Source organism: Coccomyxa subellipsoidea (genome assembly GCF_000258705.1).
Source record: "Coccomyxa subellipsoidea C-169, whole genome shotgun sequence".
Taxonomy (NCBI): Eukaryota; Viridiplantae; Chlorophyta; class Trebouxiophyceae; family Coccomyxaceae; genus Coccomyxa; species Coccomyxa subellipsoidea.
Window position 1 is genome coordinate 742,274 of NW_005178040.1, and position 20,272 is coordinate 762,545.

General features: G+C 51.9%; 4 protein-coding genes across 4 annotated transcripts; 1 reads left to right on the plus strand and 3 right to left on the minus strand.

The window, feature by feature from the left end:
* Positions 1-2,049: 2,049 nt before the first annotated feature.
* On the minus strand, positions 2,050-2,713 carry COCSUDRAFT_60780 (hypothetical protein; the record flags this gene model as incomplete). Its single annotated transcript, XM_005650251.1, has 2 exons — positions 2,050-2,254; positions 2,442-2,713. The coding sequence occupies 2 exons, from the start codon at positions 2,711-2,713 to the stop codon at positions 2,050-2,052; spliced, it is 477 nt and encodes a 158-aa protein (XP_005650308.1).
* A 1,795-nt stretch (positions 2,714-4,508) lies between these two features.
* COCSUDRAFT_35386 (Nramp-domain-containing protein) lies at positions 4,509-8,666 on the minus strand (the record flags this gene model as incomplete). Its single annotated transcript, XM_005650252.1, has 9 exons — positions 4,509-4,759; positions 5,017-5,118; positions 5,375-5,541; positions 5,975-6,140; positions 6,478-6,634; positions 6,964-7,152; positions 7,383-7,584; positions 7,718-7,904; positions 8,630-8,666. 9 exons carry the CDS (start codon positions 8,664-8,666, stop codon positions 4,509-4,511), a joined length of 1,458 nt encoding a protein of 485 aa, XP_005650309.1.
* A 1,828-nt stretch (positions 8,667-10,494) lies between these two features.
* COCSUDRAFT_52566 (NAD(P)-binding protein) lies at positions 10,495-11,451 on the minus strand. The gene is made up of 3 exons (XM_005650253.1): positions 11,075-11,451; positions 10,777-10,851; positions 10,495-10,681 (listed from the first exon to the last, which is right to left on the minus strand). The coding sequence occupies exons 1-3, from the start codon at positions 11,233-11,235 to the stop codon at positions 10,513-10,515; spliced, it is 405 nt and encodes a 134-aa protein (XP_005650310.1). The 5' UTR covers positions 11,236-11,451; the 3' UTR covers positions 10,495-10,512.
* A 127-nt stretch (positions 11,452-11,578) lies between these two features.
* Positions 11,579-18,454, plus strand: COCSUDRAFT_46372 (hypothetical protein; the record flags this gene model as incomplete). Its single annotated transcript, XM_005650254.1, has 14 exons — positions 11,579-11,895; positions 12,120-12,184; positions 12,327-12,400; positions 12,561-13,026; positions 13,262-13,407; positions 13,697-13,883; positions 14,166-14,350; positions 14,787-15,010; positions 15,597-15,713; positions 16,115-16,379; positions 16,782-16,862; positions 17,257-17,436; positions 18,031-18,135; positions 18,383-18,454. Exons 1-14 carry the CDS (start codon positions 11,861-11,863, stop codon positions 18,452-18,454), a joined length of 2,202 nt encoding a protein of 733 aa, XP_005650311.1. The 5' UTR covers positions 11,579-11,860.
* Between the last annotated feature and the right edge of the window lie 1,818 nt (positions 18,455-20,272).

Below are 20,272 nucleotides of genomic sequence, written 5' to 3' on the forward strand. Positions count from 1 at the left end.
TTTGCAACCGCATAGGTCTTGAGAACCCAAGAAGGAGCGTGCATATCTGCCTTGGGAGATGTGCTACCTATGGTCGGGCGCTGGCCCAGACTAAGAACGCTGTGGGACACTCCACTGATGAACGGTCCAGCTCTCAAGGTCGAAAGGAGCAGCTTTGTGGACGCGTATTCTGTCATTCTTCAGTGCAGTACTCAGCAAATCACATCACCAATCTGTGCGACTGTCATCTTGCAGATTATTGCTGCAGATAGCTTTGTCTGTTGTTGCCAGATCGTAAGCCTACACGTTGAATACTTCCTGGGAAAGTGTCAGTGTACTACATTAGAATTCTAAGACTGCCAGGTCTAATAAGAACGAGGATCGCCATCGATGGAGGTGACCCAGCCCAAAATGAGTAGCTGCAGATTAACACGGTAATTAAAGCAGGTCAACTGAATGTTTTGCTCAACCCTGCTTCTGGCACGATCTGTCCTTGATCCTTTCTGAGTGTGAGTATACCCTTTACGTCTCTGCTCCTTCTAAAGCTCCTATCCGTTAACTTTCGAAGACTTTCTGCTAGTGAGGGGCCAAATTGTCTTGCTTTCCACAGTTCATCTCAGAATTCGGAGGCAAAAATTAGACAACACAATTCCCTGCCACTTGGGGTCGCTAAGGGGTTTCCTGCTGAGGCATGGGAGTTTCAGGAGTGCTGACGTGAAATAAAAAGTCAAGTGACATAAGTGAAAGTTCCATCAAGCTCTGCCCGGTCAATCTCCTTTACAGCCATGCCCACGTTTGTCGGTGGGTATCTCCGAGTTGGCAGCCGCGCGGCGCGCAGCGGCTGCGCCTCACATGCGCGGACCTTGCCTCGGAGGCTGGCAGCTGCACCTGCAGGCTCTTGATACGTCCAAGATGGAGCATTCCGCCCGCCGCGGCGTCAGATCCAGAACAGGCCATGCAAACGCATGTACTACATGCTGACGCTATGGCAACTGTATTAACACACTGCATTGGGCCCCGGCTGGCGGGGTGCGGTACAAATACTGAGCACCGTGCCACGGCAGTGCCCACGGTTGATTGGGTCTTGCTTGGATCTGGCGAGTCCAACAAGGGGTAGGATTTTTGGCAGCCTTTACATGCAGCTTGTCTGCAGACGCACCTTGGATTCGGCAGGAAAAGCGTGTAATAATAATAATGATAATGCACTGCCGCAATACATATATATGGTCACAGGTCTCCTATAACTTACCGTATTGGATATATACGATATGCATGGGTGGTCATTGCCAGCACACCATTGTATTGAGAATTCGAAATTACAATACTTTTCTCATTCACGTCTCCAGCTGGTGCCAAATTTGCGCATATAGCATTTGTTCTTTGAAAGATTTTCCATTCTACCAAGGATTTTGCGCAGGTAGACTCCAAATCCTCAAACCCAGACCTGGAGTCTTCCCACAAGGCACTCAGCTGATCAAAACAATCAGTGCACCTGTGTGCAAAGTGACACATACTGCCTAATAGGTCCTGTCACAGAAACGATAGGAAGCAGTGCTAACCAGTACAGTGCTGGACGCCCTGAAGTACCTCATTTCCAGCCATCACAGATGACAAGGGCCTGGCAGGCATGTCTGGAGACATCCTCACCCTACCTGCCAGGCAATCTCAACTCTGTACTCCGAGTCGTCTGTATCAAACCATGACAACAACACTGAAAAGCCAATGCCATCATTTCAGGCATTTTGCGAGCTTCATTTGCTCAGCGTGAGCGTTCAGTAAGTGGTCTGTACTTGTACTCTTGTTGATAGTCCAGTTACTTGCCAAAAAACGCGCCAGGAGCGGAATGTTGAGCACAATTATAGCAACACAGCCACAGAACAATGACCAATGTGGTGTACAAGAAACACATTTCTACTCATTGCCGTACGAAAACAATAGCAGGAGCCTCTGCTGACTAGCCTGATAAGATCAGGGGTGCACTTTTCTCGAGTTGAAATTAGAGCTGAAACTGATTGCAAACGCACTGATCTCACAGAGATGAACAGATTTGGCAGAGCACCCAATTTCTTATTAAGCTGCGGTGACGCCGTGCAGGTGCATGCTGTCCATTTCACCCGCCAAAAAGCCACTCTCCAGGTCCTCCCTCAAGAGATCTGCTGCCCTTTCTCTGACCACATCTGATACATGCGCGAAGACTGGCGCTAGCACTTTCTTCTGATAGGTATTTGGCTGCAGCTCCGGGTGAAAGCTCTCAATGAGCTTGATGACCTTGAAGCTGCACCCCCATTGCACACTCACATCAGCATGCTTCAAATCAGCACGTGCTTGCATGCATATCTATTGAGGATGACTGCATGCATGCAACCATTGAGTGGCATGTGTCAGAAATTGCACAGTTACCCCTTTTCACAAACTTCAATCAAAAGCGGGAAAATACAGCTGTTGATGTGTTGGTTATTCACCTTCTGGAGGGGCCAGGCCTATCTCTGCGCAAGCCACGCAAGGTGATCTCTGCATCGTCCAACAAGCCTCGTATGAGCTGTGCATCAGCTGCAAGGGCCACTGGGATGCCCGCACTGTCACAACGCTCCAGTTGAGAATCTCCCTTCTTGGAAGAACTGCCTGGCGCTTTGCAGCTGATGCCCTTTCCAAATGCCTCGCAGAAAAATTTGGTGAGGCTGGCAGCGCCAGTGACACCCGCCAGTCCCCCTATGAGGCTGAGAGTTATCAGCATACCCAGCCTGCAATGCACCACGAAATAAATCTCCTTCACGCTGGTAAAGGTAAAGTGATCTTTGATGCTGCTCCTCTCCCTAAAGAGCAAAGAGCTTCTCGAAGGAAACAGGAACTTGCATCAATTGCCACAAGATATTATGAACATCCCAGGCCAGAGCAGGACATCTTGGACTGTCACGGGGTACCACCCTCCAGCCAAAGTGAACCACTCTTGGAAACTCCCTTAAGCAATCAAATTACTTCGAGCTGCTAATGGCCGTGCGCCTCGATGAAATGAATGCAATGTATCAATTTTTGTGATCTATGAGGGAAGGTATGCGGCTCAATTTCAGGATACGAGACATGCCGAAGATTCTGTTGCATATTAATATGAATTGCATGCCCAAGACAACACCGTAGTGTTTTGGGATTCAGCTGCTATATAGACTAAGGAGTGCTTGAACTAAAAAAAGCAGCAAGGTGAAAGCACCCCAGTCAGGAGACGCACCGGAGGAGAAGATGAGGCAGGTTCTGGTTTCGGATGAAAGTCTGTATTATGGTATGTGAACTTTCAACAAACCGTCATCTTTCCGGTGTGTTTCCGTTTCGTGGATTTTCGAAAAGGCCGAGCTTGTGAAGGAGCGTGCACATGTTCTCCTTCAGACCGAGCCAGGCATAATTATCCACTTGTCACTGTGGTGTTGTTTGCCTTTTGTGTCCTGTTTGTCTGCATGTGTCTGATCTGTAACAGGATTGCGTCTGTGTAGGCTCTCCTCAATTTCATTTACATGGTCAAAAGTCGCTTACTTCAGTTGGGGGTTTTGGACGACGGGGAAATGTCAGGGTTCGAGTGGGGGCATGAACTGTTATTACTCTTTCTGCATGCAAGTTGGACCACCTTGAGTTGACGAATCCAATCTGCCATCTGACATGGAAAGAGCAGCAGGCTGGCTATATCATCATATGAGGCTGTTTATAGCATGCACGTGAATGGGCAAGTTTTGAAATGTGGAAGCTTCCTTGTGGAACAGTTCCTTGTGGACCACTGGAACTGCTACTGGACTGTCCAGGGCTTGATCAGATCGCAATTCTAATATTATTAATGGGAACATGTGATAACGCATAACATGATCACCACAGTGACTGGCAATGTCTGGATGATCCAAAATTCAAAGCCCTGTGGCGGTCAGATTTGCGCAAGGATTAGCATCCTTGCGCATGCAACTCTTGCCTTGCATCCACATCCACTTTTTGAGTTTCTTACAATTACCGCCGGTAATTAACCGGTACTGCAAGACAGTCTGTACCCTGCATCAAGTACAGCTGTAGGGCTAAACATAGGAGGGTATGCACTACATAGGTGTTATCTGCAGGCCAGATACACAGAAGCTTCTTAAGACCACCAGGTGATCCCAACTCACACAGTACTCTGTGTACCGACGCTACCCGCCAACAAGTAATGGCTTGCTCTTGAAATTGATTTGGCGCCAAACCGGTTCAACTTGGTGAGACCTTGCAAGACCTGGAATACCAGCAATTATTATTCTCAAAAAGCAGCTACAGTTCTCAAGGTCAATCTTGGCCATTTGGCATGCGACAAAGGTCAGACTCTACTCTACATCTACATTCAGTGCAAAACATTTCAAAATAGCAGTTCACTTCAGCAAATACTTTAAAGGTCTTTGCAAATTGCAGACCCAGCCTGTCTCCACCACACCTGCCTCTCTTTGCCCCTTATCCACCACACCTACCTCTTGAAAATCAAGCTCAAAAATTGTTGCCTTAAGATTGACACTTTGGCAGGTGTCCATGGCTCAGACTCCCCCAATGCCGCCAAACTCATTGGTGATGATAGCGGAGATCACAAGGTAGGCATTGAGCCCGGCAATGATGGCAGCAAGCAGGCAGGCGCATATTGTGGCAAACCAGCCGTTGACAAATGTCCCCAGCTTGGACTTGGAGGAGGTGAAGTGTACGAGGGGAATGACGGCTGCGCTGAGGGTGAGCGACAAAATGACCTGGCTCAGCACAAGCAGCTTGCCAGCCCCGGCGTCTCCCATGACCCCTGCAGCAGCCACACCACACCCACCACATTAAGCTAGACAACACAAAAAACATCAATACCCACAAAACTATTGCTCCGGAAATGCCGCCCCAACGGCAGTCTTGCTCTTGCTCTTAGGAAGGACTTTGGCACTGTGCCCTTGAGGATTGGGCGTGCTCAGGAGGACATGACACACTGCAGCAGGCCAGCAGTTGACCATGTCAGCTGCAAGGGCAATCGACAGGTGACATTTGCACTCAGAAGGCTGCGCTGCGCACCTGCCACCACGGCTGCAGGGATGATGGCGATGAGACGGGTGAGAAGCCTGCGCACCCAGGGCTTCAGCCGGATCTTCAGGAAGCCCTCCATCACCACTTGACCTGCGCAGCGTGAGCAATTTGATCTCAGCATCTTGATCGCAAAAAGCCTGTAAAATACACCTGCCTTGTTCTAGGCTTCAGCTCCAACACAGAGATCAAGACAGACAACAGGCAGCTGCGGCACTTCATCCTCCTCATCCCCACATGCTGAATGTGGTGGGGACGGATAACCTTCCTGACCCTGAACAGACGGGTACTGTTCTGAATTAGAATTCGAACGAAATGCTCAGAGCCTCTTGGAGGGTTGGGCCCCCACCTGCCAGGGTGCCAGTTATGGTGGAGTTCTGGCCGCTGCAGAGCAGCGCGACGCCAAACAGGATCTTGGCTGCGGTGTTGCCGACGGCCGGCTCCAGCAGGCGGTAGGCGTCGCTGATGTACGCCACCTCGTGCTTCTCCTTGCCATAGAAGAACGCTGCAGCCGCCCTGCACCCCAGCAGTGAGTGACAACTCAGCGTCATCTTCTTAACAGGTGTCGTTGCAGTGGATGGTGTCCATGATGTATCAGGACGTTTCTTATTCTTGCGGTGCTGTGCTGAAGGCCATGCTTGGTGCGGACAAGGTCTTCTCAAGAAAGGGCAGCACCCTGACTTCAGGAGCAGCCCAACATGTTTTGATCGTATCAAGGCCGCCCGGGCCGGCACGACAGACTTGCGATGTGCAGGCATCCTTCCACTTTAAATTCATGCATCTTCAAATGTGTGAGAACTCGGCGGCATCTGCAGTGGCCCCTTTGCCGGTGGCAGGCCTTTCATTTATACATCAATGCTATGCATGCTTGATGATTGTGACCACCCGGAGGCTATCTTGTTACAGTGACCACAGGAATACAGAAAACAAGAGGGGGTTGGGTGCTCACAGGATGAGGATGGCGGCATTGATGAAGAAGGCTACAAGGAGGGAGAGCGTGCTGTCCCAGGTGCCGTACAGGACGGCCATCTTCTTGCCGAGGGCGGTGCGCGGATACGCGCGCGTCTGGATGATGCTGGAGTGCAGGTACAGGTTGTGCGGCATCACCGTGGCGCCTGCAGACAGAAGACATCCTGATCAGTCTTACTGAACGCAGCGCTCCCACTTCTATGCACTAGTGACCTCACCAGTGGCAGACGGCCCACCCAAGGCTCTTTACGGAGGTGTCTAAGACCTGTCTTCACATCAGCAGACGCCCATTTGACCCTCTGCCACGGATGTGGGGGTGCGGTTGAGTCCTACTGGGCCCTGTGCCGTGAATGACTGCCATATGTGTCACTCTTGGAGCTTCAAGGGGTATTGAGGAAGCCAAAGGAGGCGGCAGTGGGACAGAGCAGAGAAGTGGGCAGCAAGGGATAGGTTTGAAAAGTTATTGGGTGGAGTGTGTCTCACCCAGGATACCGATGGCGACGTACAGCATGCTAGTGTTGGTGATGATCTCTGGGTCGGGGATGAAGCCCTTGCCAACATCGACCCAGTTGGGCTTCACTGCTGCCATCTCATACACGAAGCAGGCAAAGATGGTCGCGCACAGCAGCAGCACAAAGGCCTGCGAACATGGCTTTAGATCTTCACCATTTCACACCCAAACTCGCAGGTTTCAAGTGTCCAAGAGTGCATGCCGCCTTCTTACAGTCCATGCGTGGTCATGCGCAGAGACCAATAAGAGTTTCTGCACATGGCAAATATGCGACTCAGCAGACGATTGCACATTTTCCTGCCACGTGCCCGAGTGTCTCCATGATTTGACGTGTTCAGGACGCAAGTTGTACAGAAGCCATGCAACTTGTAAATGAATCTTTCAAGTTTCCGAGTGTTAAATTCAGACCAAAGGTGACAATGTGGGCAAATGAGATACATGAAGGGTGTGGGCAGCACCTCCAGGACTCGGAAATTCTTCATGCCAAAGGCAATGATGAAAAGCACATCCACGGCTGTGATGATGACGCCGGCCCACAGTGGGATGTTGAAGAGCAGGTTCAGCGCTGTTGCCGATCCAATGATCTCAGCCAGGTCCGTGGCACAGATCGCGATCTCCGCAAGAATCCAAAGAATGTACACCAGCCACTGCAGACAAGCCCAATCAAATGTCAGTAATTTGCCACACATACTTGGCATCCGCCCAGGACACAGTGCAAGGCAACAAGGTCGGATGTCTGCTTTCTTTGTCAACATATCCCCACAAGGTATGGAATCTTGTCCATCCCTGAAGTCATCCAGGAGCTGCCAGGGGGCGTGCTCAGATGCGGCTCGAGCCTTTAGATGCAGCCACGATAACCCGGGGTTAGGGGTGATACCACCCACTTACACATAATCCACCCTTTTGTGAAGGGGCATGCCTTGGGGTAAGCGTCGCGGCAGGCTTGGGCCAGGTCCCGCTCAGCGACGACTCCCAGCTTCAGGGACAGGGACTGCAGGAACATGGCAGCAAAATTGGAGAGCAGGATCACGACGAGCAGCTTGTAGCCGAAGGAGGAACCTCCCTCGAGATCAGTGGCCCTGCAAGGCACCAGCACTGTTAGCAATGATGACAAATTGTTTTCAGCAGACTTACAGAGATCAGCCTGGACAACACTGTTCCAGATGCTGTGTTTCAGCTGTGGGTATTGGGTGTGGGTGTGCGAGGACTTACCAGTTACCAGGATCCATGTAGCCCACAGCAATCATGCCCCCAAGCCCAGCGAATGCTGCTGCCTTCGCATACCAGGCCCCTGCGACGTCCGGGCACTTTATTGAGCCGTTGACCTCCGCCAGTGAGAGAGTCCCATCGCTCACGCGCCAGCCCTTCAATAACTTCACGTGCTCGGAGGCAGCGGCCGCTGTCGAGTCGGGTTCCCCCTCAATTTCCAATGCTTCTGGCCTCTGGGTGAATACACGCCAAGAATTAGTCACATTGTATGCACAAGATGATACAGTCAAAGCAAGGTGCTTTAGGCCTCTAGAGCGATCTAACGGCTGGCATCTTAGTCAGATCAGTGTTTGATGTGAGCATACTGTTCACTGGACATTTAGAGTTGTCCTAATAGAGTTGTCCTCCACTTGATCCAGTTTATCAACATCACCGTGTTGCGTTGACAAGCATTCATCCCACAGAGCAAAGCGCTAATAACGCACATGACAACAAGAGACAAACCTGGCATTCTTCATCATTAATACAGGGTCCTGAAGCAGCATCAGAAGCACTCTGATCAGCTTTGCCTCCCTTCCAGCAAGACATCGCGTTCGCCTCGACCCTGATGGCCGCACTGCCCCCAGGACACGAATTTATTGCACTTGCAGACTGGGAAATCGCCCTTTCGACGCCTACACCATCTGGAGCTCGAGAGATTCCCGTCTGGATAAGAGCATGCACCATGCACGAGCTCTTCGACACCAGACGCCTCTGCAGACCAGGACATTTGACCTTGACACAGTCTTGCATGCTTCCTTACTTCAAATTCTCTTCTCTTGGATTATCCCATGTCTCTGGCAGATTAATGTGCTTCGATCTGACTACTCAGAGCAGGGAAATCCTTTTGGTCTCTGCTCGAGGACTTTCCTGCACCGGCCGAGGCCGCTGCATGCAGCCCGGCGCCGGCCATGGGGCTGCCAGTGATCAGCTCCAGATCTGAGCTGACTCAGCTGATTCGTGATCAGCTCAGGAGCTTGCAAGTTGTTTGGGCGACTATGGAGTCTGAGCCAATATAATCATGATGATTGCAGAGAATTCAGAGGACTCTAGAGTCAAAGTCCGGTATACCTATGGATCCATAGTACAGCTTTTTTTATTATTATTATTACGGTATTATTATTACACGCTTTTCCTGCCGAAGGCAAGGTGCGTCTGCAGACAAGCTGCATGTAAAGGCTGCCAAATTCCTACCCCTTGTTGGACTCGCCAGATCCAAGCAAGACCCAATCAACCGTGGGCACGGAGCTCAGTATTTGTACCGCCCCCCGCCAGCCGGGGCCAAAGTACAATTTACAAACCGTGATTGCACAAACCAATCAATTTCACCCAAAAATTATAAATCCGGGATTCGATCTGCGGCGGGTCCAGCGCTGCAGGTGCAGGTGCAGCGCTGCCAATCATACTGTAACCCAAAAAAAAGTCGGAAGTAGTAAGCCGATTGCGGCTTGGTGGTCTTGTTCCTTCAAAGTTCTACTCGCGTTGCCATCACGTCACATCCGATATAATACAGACATGAAGATCACAGAGCCACCGCGGCGAAGCCTGGCTGCTTCTTGCTCTCAATCACCTTCTGTACTGTGTCAATTGCCCTGGACCAACTCTCCACGTCAGGAACCAGCCCCTCTTCTCCGGCCTTCCATACACATGCATGCGTTGGCCGCTGCTCTTCCACTGTGCCTCCAAACATGGGCGGTCCATAATAGATCCCCTGTCCTGCAGCCATGGGAACAATGCTGTTTGGCATGCCCTGTCCGAGATCAGTCCAGAGACTACAAGGCCAGAGACTTTGTCACCCTTATTATTGCAGCGGTAAGCATCAAGCAATGCTTTAAGAACAGTACCACTACCATGAAGAAGAGCAAGCACATGCATTGGGTCCCTACCAATCACATGGGGTGCTGTGGCTGCATACAGAATGGGCAGCACGGCCTTGTCAACGCTCTGCGCGATCCATGGCCATGCGTATGACATGACTTTGGGGAAAAGGCCCCCATTCGCAGTATCCAGCTTGTTCACGGCCTGTACACCATGCAACAAGGCGTCAAAGGTATGATCATTGGCATGCTCATCTCGCAATGATTTTTCTGAGTCTGATGAAGGCTTCTCAGGACCTCACAAACCCTTTGAAGTCTACATTGCATGTGAAGAGCTTGTTACACCTCTGTGGCTGCTATTCCAGGATGGCAGACAACAACATCCACTCCAGTGCCCTTCAACCGCCTGTCCATTTCGAAGGCAGTCAGCAGCTTGAGGGTGGCGCATCGTGCAGCCTGCTGTGTGTCAGTCACACCCACCTTCTCGCTCCTGTACAGACACATGAGCAATGTTGCACTGTCTATCTTTGCAGTCTCGAGAACGAGGAATGCAGACATAAAGGCGGAGCGATCGCAGAAGATATAAGGAAGGGCTACCTCGCGAGAGCACGTTATGCAGCAACAATACAATGATCCCCCGGCCCAGGAGCGATAGCATTACTTGTACAAACTTTGCTGCAGCTCTATGGAATTTGTTGAGAATGTTAGCTGGAGATGGCTGTTCGAGATGGCCGATTGAGGGGCCTCACCCCAGGTCATCCCAGTCAAGTGATGCCTTGATCTTAGCACTGGCGGTGACCCAGACAATCCGCGCAGGGGCAGAATCCTTCAGCTTGTCAAGGAGCAGCTGCGTGAGAAGAAAGTGGCCAATGTAGCCGACGCCCACTGTCACCTGCGCAGCAGAGCCTTGCTCCCAAGCCCCCAGCTGTCATGTGGGCTGGGTCATGCAAGAGTAGTGCATGCAGACAAGGTGTGGGTGCATGGGAGTTTGCAGACCTCAAACCCCTCTGCTGTCTTGCTGTGCGGGCAGCAGAAGACCCCAGCGTTGTTGATCAGGATGTGCAGGCTCAGGCCCTTTGCCAGGAACGATTGGACAAAGCTCCTGATCGATCTGTCCCATGCCACACAAGAGTCATGGACGTCCTGATCCAACGTGAACTTTTCATGATGAAGAAATATTTTCTTGGAGATCCGGAAATAGCCCACCCGAAGGAGCTCAGGTCAAGCTGTAAGAACTCGACTGAAGCATTAGAAACTGCTTTTTTCAAATCTGCCACAGCCCTGCACCACAAAGCGCACAGCTATGACATGATGAATTACCTGGGGGAGATGTTAGAGTCCAATTTGTGCAAGATTTTTCTCATCAGAAATGATCGGTAGAGCATCAGCACTTGTCACAGATAGTGAGGCAATGTGGAACTGCATCTGCTGCACTAACCTAGAATGACAGGTCAACAACTATTTCCAGGCGTGATAAGTGCCACGCTGGAATTTGCAGCTTTACCTACTGCCCTTCTCATGTGTTTTAGATGTGAGTACAACATGTGCGCCGTGACGCGCAAGTTCTTTGGCTGCGGCGAATCCCAGTCCTGACGTTGACCCAGTTACTACTGCAACCTTGCCAAAAACACTTGTGATGTCCGATGCCGCCCAGGTCTTGCTCATGTCTCTGTATTGCCAGAAAAGCAACTACTCCAGTGTTGTATGGAGGTGTGAGAGAAGATCATCTCGTTGGAATCAGGCCCGATGCTCGTCGCTCAAGAGCCAAACATCACAGTATAAATTCCCTCAGACTTGTACAAATTAGTAGCCTGCACTCCTCAGATAAGCGTCCTACCAATGAAGGATGTTTCTAGGAGACCTACACAAGATTGGGCATCCTCCAACTCGAGTGAGCTGAGGCTGAGGAGTGAGGGTTTGAAGTTCACTTCCACACAGGGTTACCTCATTACCCCACCAAAAGCAAGCTCTATGCCGACACTACAGTAAAAGATTCTACACAGGAGACCATCAAAGCATCCAAACGTTGACAGAATAAGCTTTGTCTCCTGAAGACTTGTGTGCCCCAAGTCTCTGTGCGTCACTCATTACTGCCGCCTCGCAGATTTTGTGTAACATCACTTCTATCTGGGCTACTTGCGCCAGCTCTTAAGTTGCTCTCCTTGTGTTTCACTTCTATATTTGGCCATAATTAGGCTTTCGGAGATCTTCCAGGAGTGCACGATGGAGCGCTGACCGAGTACACTCTCCCAGTTTCCTCAACCAGTGGTAAGAGCAAAGGCCAGCAGATATGGACGAGATTGCTCTTCAAGAAGATGATCAAAGGTAATGGGTGCTCCCAGTCTCACTACTCGTGCTGTTAGCCACCTCCTGGGAGCTACAGCTGTGTTTAATCTTACCACCTCTGAACGAACCTGTTGTGAAAACAATCCACGCCACAGTTGCTCCCTGCTGCGCTGCAATTTGGGTAAGTATGTCATTTGCTTAGTGGGAAAGTACACTACCATGACTTTCACAAGCAGAGAGCTCAAAAAGCCTGTCTCCTGCAGAGACTTCAGCTGGTCACGACACTATCCTGGCGACGAGGGCTACATAGATACAAAAGTTGTGCCAGGTAAGGCTTGGGCCATTATTTGACCACTTTGGCCGCTTGTTCTCATACAAATGTCCTCATGTATGACAAATGCTTCGGGTGGGGGCACCACACTTCTGAGATCGATTTACCTTTTGAAGTATCTTGACTGCGGTCTGTGCAGGCAGCAGTGGGGTGAAAGGCCCTGAGGACCGGGTGGGTGCAGCGACCAAACCAGCAGAGCAGACTGTGAAGCAGGTAGCACATTAAATCACATCTCATGCAAAGCCTCTCGTTTATCTGTGTCAGGTGCAAGCAGTACAGTGCCAGCACACACACGTTGGATTGTCTGGCATAGTGTGTGATCAGTCACAAGAGACTGCCAGAGGGGTTGACTGAAGTAATTTCATGACTGCAGCCGGCGGAAGCTGTCGACGAGCCGGCGCCGTTCCTAGAGCACGCGGAGCTTCCAGGCAGCTACCAGCGGGCGCACCCGCCCATACGCCCGGATCAGCCGAGCCCGGAGCCCTCGGCCGCGGCACCCAGGCCCCCCGCTGCAGTCCCCTCGCCGCCACAGCTGCCCGCCGAGGACCCTTCTCCGCCAAAGCCGGCCGCGCCCGTCGCCGCAGCCGCTGCCATTCCCCCGGCAGCGACCTCCAACGGAGGGAGTCACGGCAACGGGGCCGCCGCCGCCGCGGGCACCCGGCCGGCCGGCGGTGGTGGCGGTGCGGCCGCAGCGCAGGTGCCGAGCAGCGCACCGGCAGATGACGATGGCAGCGGCACGGACACGGATGAGGATGGGGAGCTGATTGCGAAAGCGCGGCAGAAGGCGCTGCTCGAGCGGCAGCGCGCGGCCGTTGCCAAGAAGAGGGGGCCCGGCACAGGTGTCCTGCCCCCTGTTGTGGATCTCCCTGTAGAGTTCTTGTCCTCGCCAACAGGGAGATCCCAGACCCCCATCGTTCTAAAGCTCCAACACTTGAAATTAAGACAATCAGGAGTCATGCGATGTTATTGTGCCGCCAGGATTTTCTTGAGAGGTCATTCAATGGATTGTCAGTGTCCGAGCAAAGGTGTCGAATTTTGAAGGCAAGCACTCATCTTGTGGTGTCTTGGATGCAGGCAAGCCGCGGGCAGGGGGCGGCATAACGCTGAAGCTGCTGATAGATGAGGACATCTTGCAGCCTGGGGACAATATTTTGAGCGTGGAGTACAAGAGCTCCATGACCTATGCCAGCCTGGAGCATGACGGTCGCATCAGCTGCTTTGTGAGTCATAATGACCAGCCCCCTTCTCCTTCCCTCATTCCAGCTGTGTCACCAAGGTCTTTAAACCCATGGCCGTTGCCCCAACTTGACAATTCTGCCAGCAACTCTGCTCGTATTAGCACAGAGTCTGTGGGCCTGTGCTACAATTGCAGACTGACTGGTGGTGTTGTCAAGTTGAATGGACGTGCATCCAGCTGTCTCAGTGGATAAAGGAGGTGTCTTGTGGACATTGTGCAGCCGTAGATCTCTGGGTGAGTAGGTAATGAGGGGCGTGGGGTGGTAAAAACAGGTGCAAGGGCAGCACTTGACGTTTGAGTCGCCGAGCGCGTTCAGCATTTACCTGAAGCGCCTCGTCAACCCGGCGCGCAAGGCGGATGACGGCTGGAAGACCGTCAAGTGCAACGGCCGCTTCCTGGAGCAGTACAAGCTCGAACTTGCGCGGCGGCGCTTCGGCAAACCTGAGGAAGACAGCGCTGGTGAGGCTGTCACCAGATCCATTGGTCCGCATTGGAGGTGGTTCATCTGTTGAGTAGTAAGTAAGATCAGGCCGGGAGACATCCTGTATCGTGACAAATTTACTTGTGAGTCTCTGTTGTGCTAAAAATGAGGTGTGTGGGCAGCTTTTTGCCATCTCTGGACGATCCAGATGGACATGAAGCATCCAAAATATCTTGAGATGGGGGAGCGGTGAATGATACACCTTTCATGCACTGTTGAACCTCCACCACTGACCCTGAGTGGGGTGTGTGGGGATGCAGGCGCTTCTGGTGAGGGCCCTCCAGAGGTGAAGAGGCCGCGGCTGGCGGTGAACGGCGGCTCTGAGAGTAATTTGGGCCGGTCAACCTCGAGCATGCAGCAGCAGTCCCCCAGGTCCCCCAGAGTACCCACCAATGGGTACTCCGCAGAGCACAATGAGTACCTCAAGAGCAGGCCCAAACGACAGGTGCCTCCCACAATTCAGTGACCGCCTGCTTTCTTGCAACATGTTCCTTCCGCAATACTGTCGTAATAATCTCAATTGTGAGATATGTAACGATTCTGAAGAGAGCCCCACTGGCCCAAGTGAAGCTGTTCCTACTCATGCAACCCATGATCGGCTTCTCAAGCGCAGGACTCTTGTGGGCTGGCCAGTGCATGCATTTGTAGGAACAGGAGGCACGGATGAGCTTTTTGATAGCTTGAAGATTTTCATGTGGTGTTCTCGATGCCCAGATCATCCGTCCAGACCATGCAAGCACCTTGTGACAATAATTGGAAAGTTCAGGACTTCTGATTTGGCGTGTGCAATGCGCAGGATATCTGTCTAGAGCTTCACAGCACCTTTCAATTGCAACACATGAAAGTTTGCAAGACTTCTGAACCGGCCGTGGCATGTGCAGATCAAGGCGCCGGCGCGCAACAACTCATACGAGGAGGAGCACCAGATGGTGCCATGCATGCCGTACAAGGGGCCCATCTGCGGAGGCGGCCCCTCCTGCCAGCCATTCCGCGTGGTCGTGGCCCCCGCCGCGAACCTCATGATGGATTTCCACGCGCACCTCTGCACCAGCGAGGTCATCGGCATCCTTGGTGGCATCTGGGACCCCAAATCCCAAGTCGTCAGGTGCGACCCGTGTCTTGCACCAAGCGCGTCCCTGCATGTGTCTCATGAGCTGAATTTCTCCTCTGCACCAGCGAAGTCATCGGCATCCTCGGCGGCCTCTGGGATCCCAAGTCGTCAGGTCACTACCTATCCCAAGAATCCTCGATCTTTCTCCCTGTAGCGCACTTGGCGTTGGAAACCAGCATGCACGCCTTGAAGCCTTCTGTCTCACCTCAGTGGATGCCACGACGCCGGGGGACATGTCCTTCTGATGATATATTCACTGCATGTAGATTAGCTGGCACTAGGTGTCTGTCTGTGAGGTAACTGCATGAATTATGATTGTCCTTAAGGCACGTGGAATTGTGTGTTCGCACGGCCGCAGTCCCTGACACATCAACCATGTGGCACTTGCAAGCGGCAGGGATGCGAATCGTTGCTGGATCTCCAATGCCTGAGTGTTCCAAGGCAGTTCTTTCTTGAGCTGCGGATTGCTTGACCCTTAGGAGAGCCAGTACATGCACTTTCCATCTTAGGATGCTGCAGCTATTAACCAAACATGAAGAGGATGGTGGAGTTTGAAGAGAATTGCCTGGTGTGTGTGCAGGGTTACGCGAGCGCTGCCGGTACAGGAGATTGCCATAGAAGACGGCTCCATCAACGTGGAGATGGACCCCGAAGACCAGTTCCGCGCCGTGCAGAGCCTCACCGCAGAAGGCCTCAAGTGAGCCCTAGATTTTCTCAGTGCCAATTGGTTATTTCTTCATGCAGCACCTCACTGTTGCCGGCCGATCACAGCTGCTTCGGATTTGCAGAAATGCCTTCAAATGCAAAGATGCCACATGCACATCACTACTCGTTCAGTATGCAGCACAGCGCCTCATCTAGAAGTCAGCAATGCCCAAGACAGGGCGGTCAATCCAAGCTGGGGATTTTAGCTGTTTTCCCACACTCCAAGCAGGTTGTAATGTTATAAGTACTGTAATGTTATAAGTACTGCCTCTGCTGCATGTTCTAAATAGGTGACCAACTAAAGATTATTAGGTTATTAAGGGCTTATAAGACTCCGTTGCTGAGGTGGAGAAAGAGCACGTCGTCCTGAAAGTACAGTGCTCTTTGGCACAGGTGTGTGGGCTGGTACCACTCGCACCCGACCTTCCCGGCGCAGCCGTCCATCATCGACATCAAGAACCAGGTCGCGCAGCAGCGGCAGTACCGCACCGAGGACGGCGCAGAGACCTACCTGGCCGCCATTGTGGCGCCGTACGATGACCAGCTGCCCGGGAACGCCTCCCAACTGACCTGGTTCCACGTCGCCTATGAGCCCGGCCGCGCCCCTGATGTCGATCAGGACCCCCTCCAAGCCGGCGCGCGGCCCATGGCGTTGCAGGTGCGCGCAGTGAACTCCCCTGCAGACCGTGGCGCTGCAAAAACCAAGAGGCAAGGTGTTGTATCGATTAAAGATGGCCTGTCTAGCGCGTGCACAGCAAAGTGGGATCTGCAGAGAATCCCTCGTCATGCCAGTGGTTTGGGTCGGGCAGACATGCAAGCCAGGATGCAAACGATTAAGAATGGTCTCTCAGAGTGCGCCTGTTGATGTGCAACGCGTCCATTCTTGGTAATCAGAGGTATGACTCTGCGGGCGAATGCCTTAGAATTTGAGCCGCATGGAATTTTGCCTTGTCTGTGCAGGTCTCTGGAGAAAAAGGATGCACCGCGTGGGCGTTGAGGTGTCTTTCAGTCTAAGGCTTTTCTTGAAGGGGACTGAGTGTTCCTTTTTGTGCAATCACAGTGGGACACGGATGACGAGGCGGCCACGCTGATGCCCCTGCAGAACGAGATGCAGACCCTGCTTCAGCGATACGCGCCGTTGGTGCGCCCTCTTGACACTTGTCTTCAAGCAAACAATAAGTGCTGCAAGTGGGGACATGCTGCACCATACTTCTGTCCGGTGTGCCGAGACAAGGGCGCCACAACGGATGGTGCAACCCTTGATATGCAATCTTTGAGTTGCTCCCTCAAGGCTTCTCAATGAAAATAGCTGTCCAATTCCTCTATGGAACTTAGCTAGCATCTCAATGAAAGCTACAAACAGCTGATGGTTTCACCCGAACTGTCCTGTTTGCTGTGATACCGGTGGCATGGTGGATTTCTTTTGTTGTCCTGTTGTTCTGAAGTACCTTTTCAATAAATTCCTTATGTTTTTCCTGTCTTTTTCCACTTAAGCTTGTCACAGCAACTTAAAAAACACGTCTAATGCACCACAGGAGATTCGCGCGGAGATGGATCGCGAGTGGCGGAACGGGCAGAAGCGCAGCGACAAGTTGCGGCGCAGCCTGGCATCACACATCCCCAAGTCCTGGCCGCCAGAGATGACCAGCCTCTTCCTCAACAGGCTCTCTGACGCTGTAAGCACCGCCTTCAATGAGGCCTCCCCTCCCACCAAGGTGATCGGAGCTTCCCTCCTTTCTCATACTAGAGGAAGGGGTTTGCAGACATCAAGGCAGAGCGAGCGCCAGAAGATGGCAGAGAGGGCTGCCTCTTATGTATATTAAAGGAGGCTTCCTAGAGGGAGAAAATGGTGCAACCCTGTTACAACCACAGGGCAAACGCACAGCAGCATCACACTACATTCGCATCACATTAGTACCTGTGTTAGTCATGCTTCCACCTGGCTCGGTCAACCAGAGAGAAGCACATGGGAGTCAGTGCAAGACAGATGCCAGACACACAGTGACAAGCTCCAACACCAATTTTCTTGCATCATCAGTGCGTCATTAGGAGCACATGCTCTTGACGCTCTTCCTGAGTGGGCATTTGGGTACTTCTTGGAGAAGAGGATTTCTTTGCCCCAAGTGCACATGTCAAGGGCTATGTGTGGTGGTTCCGATTGCAGCACTGTCTTTTCCCAATTGAGATGATGCACAGAAGACCACTGATGCGCACGCTGACAAGCAGAGGTGCAGCAAGGTGCAGGATTGATGACGCTGATGAGGCGACAATTGAGAGATGATTGATGAGGTTGATGATGTCATGCTGAGGGCGTGTTGGGGTGGGTGCAGAAGGCAGCGGCAGATGACGATGTGGAGATCTCTGAATTGACAGAGGACGACCCTGCAGTGGCCAAGGCGTCTGATGCTGGCGAGGTCCGCAGCAGGGCTAGAGCAGGTGACCTTTCCCAAGCCATTCGATGGTCTGACAATCATGACATTGTGCTCTTCTCACATAAGGTGTGCCTTGCCAGAGACACAGATGATCAACTTCTGTGTGTTGCAATCATCAAACCAAGAATACCCAAGATATTAAGGTTAGTGCGAGCGCCAAGAGGGTCATTGCACAGAATTGCAAACCAAAAACATTTCAACAATGTGACTCTCGGGTTTGTTTCTGCAGTTGCAAATGGTGCGGGAGCAGCTGGGTCGGATGGATCTGAGGCGACCCAATGACACACTTGCTGGTCCTTGAACGAGACTGCAGAGAACATAGCTACCTACCCGTTTTGTGGTGTGTGGGCATTTGATTCCCCTCTATTTTACTGTGAGAATCGGTTTGCCCTGAAAGCATTCGCACCGGCAGATCATGTCGCTGTTACATGCGTGCTAGCAGAGCGTGTTGAGATAAGAAAACTTGCTGGCTGCCTTATGCGAGCATTGTGTTGGCGTGCTAGCGCTTGCATCTCTTGTTTCTTGCACCATGGCTTCCTTGGGTTACGGACAGTGATAATGATGAGATGCGGGTTGCTTGGCCTTAGAGTTGCAGAGTCTGCTGCAGCTGCCAACAGCCTGCAGCAGACCAGCAGCTGCAGTGCAGAATCCGCATCATCATTATAGCAGCGAATAAACCATCTATCAAGATTCGCACTAGAGCCCAAGCATCAATGCGAATGGAGCTGTAATGCACTTTGTGACCGTCACACCTGCAGGTCACAGCTGTGAATGCAGTTGCAAGTTCAATTTGCTAGTTGCTCAGCAAGCATTTTATGTCTATGTGAAACTTAAAGCTTTGCTCAGAAGCGGTGACATCTCATTTTATCTGGAGCGCCCGACGCCTTGTACAGAAGATACGTGCATGGCTCCCATAGACCTACAAGACTTTCTTGGCCCCTGCACATGCTTAGGGGGTCCTGGGATTGCATGAATGCCACATGGGTGGCTAGTCAAATCCTGGCATGCTGTGCGTTTGTGCTGTCAATGTAAAAGGGTTGCACCGTTTTCTCCCTGTACGAGCTCAAAATTGCAACAGGAGCATTCCATGCGGGAAGACCCACAGTAGCCGGCTCCCTCATATCAGAATTGTCTGTGCAGCAATGGCCAGAGCTGCCACAAGCATTTGCAATGCAAATGTTTCACTCTGCTGTAGCCATTTCCAGCTTTGCACTAAAGTGCTGACACAGCACTATATTGCTGATGCCTTCTGACTCTGCAGCTGACTGATGTTCTCTGTGGTGGCCTGCAGGTGATGCAATGTCTGAGCTGGAGCCCCAGCCACATTCTGGCATGTGCCAAGGTCATGGTGGCGTCGTTCGTCACCTTCTCCCTGCAAGGTCTGTGCCACTTCTTCAAGGATGACGACGGTATAATCATCCCACTCATTCTGCCAAAAGGACCCTTCATGGAGTTAGAATTCCATGCCCGCTGGCTGCAGGCCCCTGTGTTTTTTTATATGGGCTCATGGGGTAGGATCAGGGCTGTCCATATCGATAGGTTAAGCACCGGTCTCCAGCGTGGGCCTGCAGAAATCATGCTGGCAGTCTTACTCTTCCGTGAGTCTGTGAGAGTGCTGGTGCAGACGCTCATGCTGCGTGTGCATTGCCACAACCATGTTCAGTGCATCTTTATCACCTCTTGTGCAGTTTCTGAGTCCATTTGGTACAAGGCGGCCCGCAGCATCCTGCGGGGCTTGGGTTTCGTTAAGAGGACCCCGGGGTTCGTCCATTACTGGCTCACTGATAGCGAGTCCATTCTGGAGTTCAGGGGGATGACCCGCTCCCAGGAGATTTATTCTCCAGAGTCTGTGATGGATTCGACCGAGATGTTTGCTAATGCAACGTCTGTGTGACACAGAAACCATGTTCTGAGCGTGTCTGCAACGTTCTGGAGGGTATCTGCACATTGCACGATGATGTGGATTGTGCGGATGATGTGGCAGCGTGTGTATGTTGCCTGTAATGCCTCTGTGTGCAATCGCTGTAATACCCTGAAGATTATGTCAGAGATGGTCCATGTTGATCCAAACCCTGAGACAATTGATTCAGTTCGCGGATTTCTCTGACAACACTTCAGG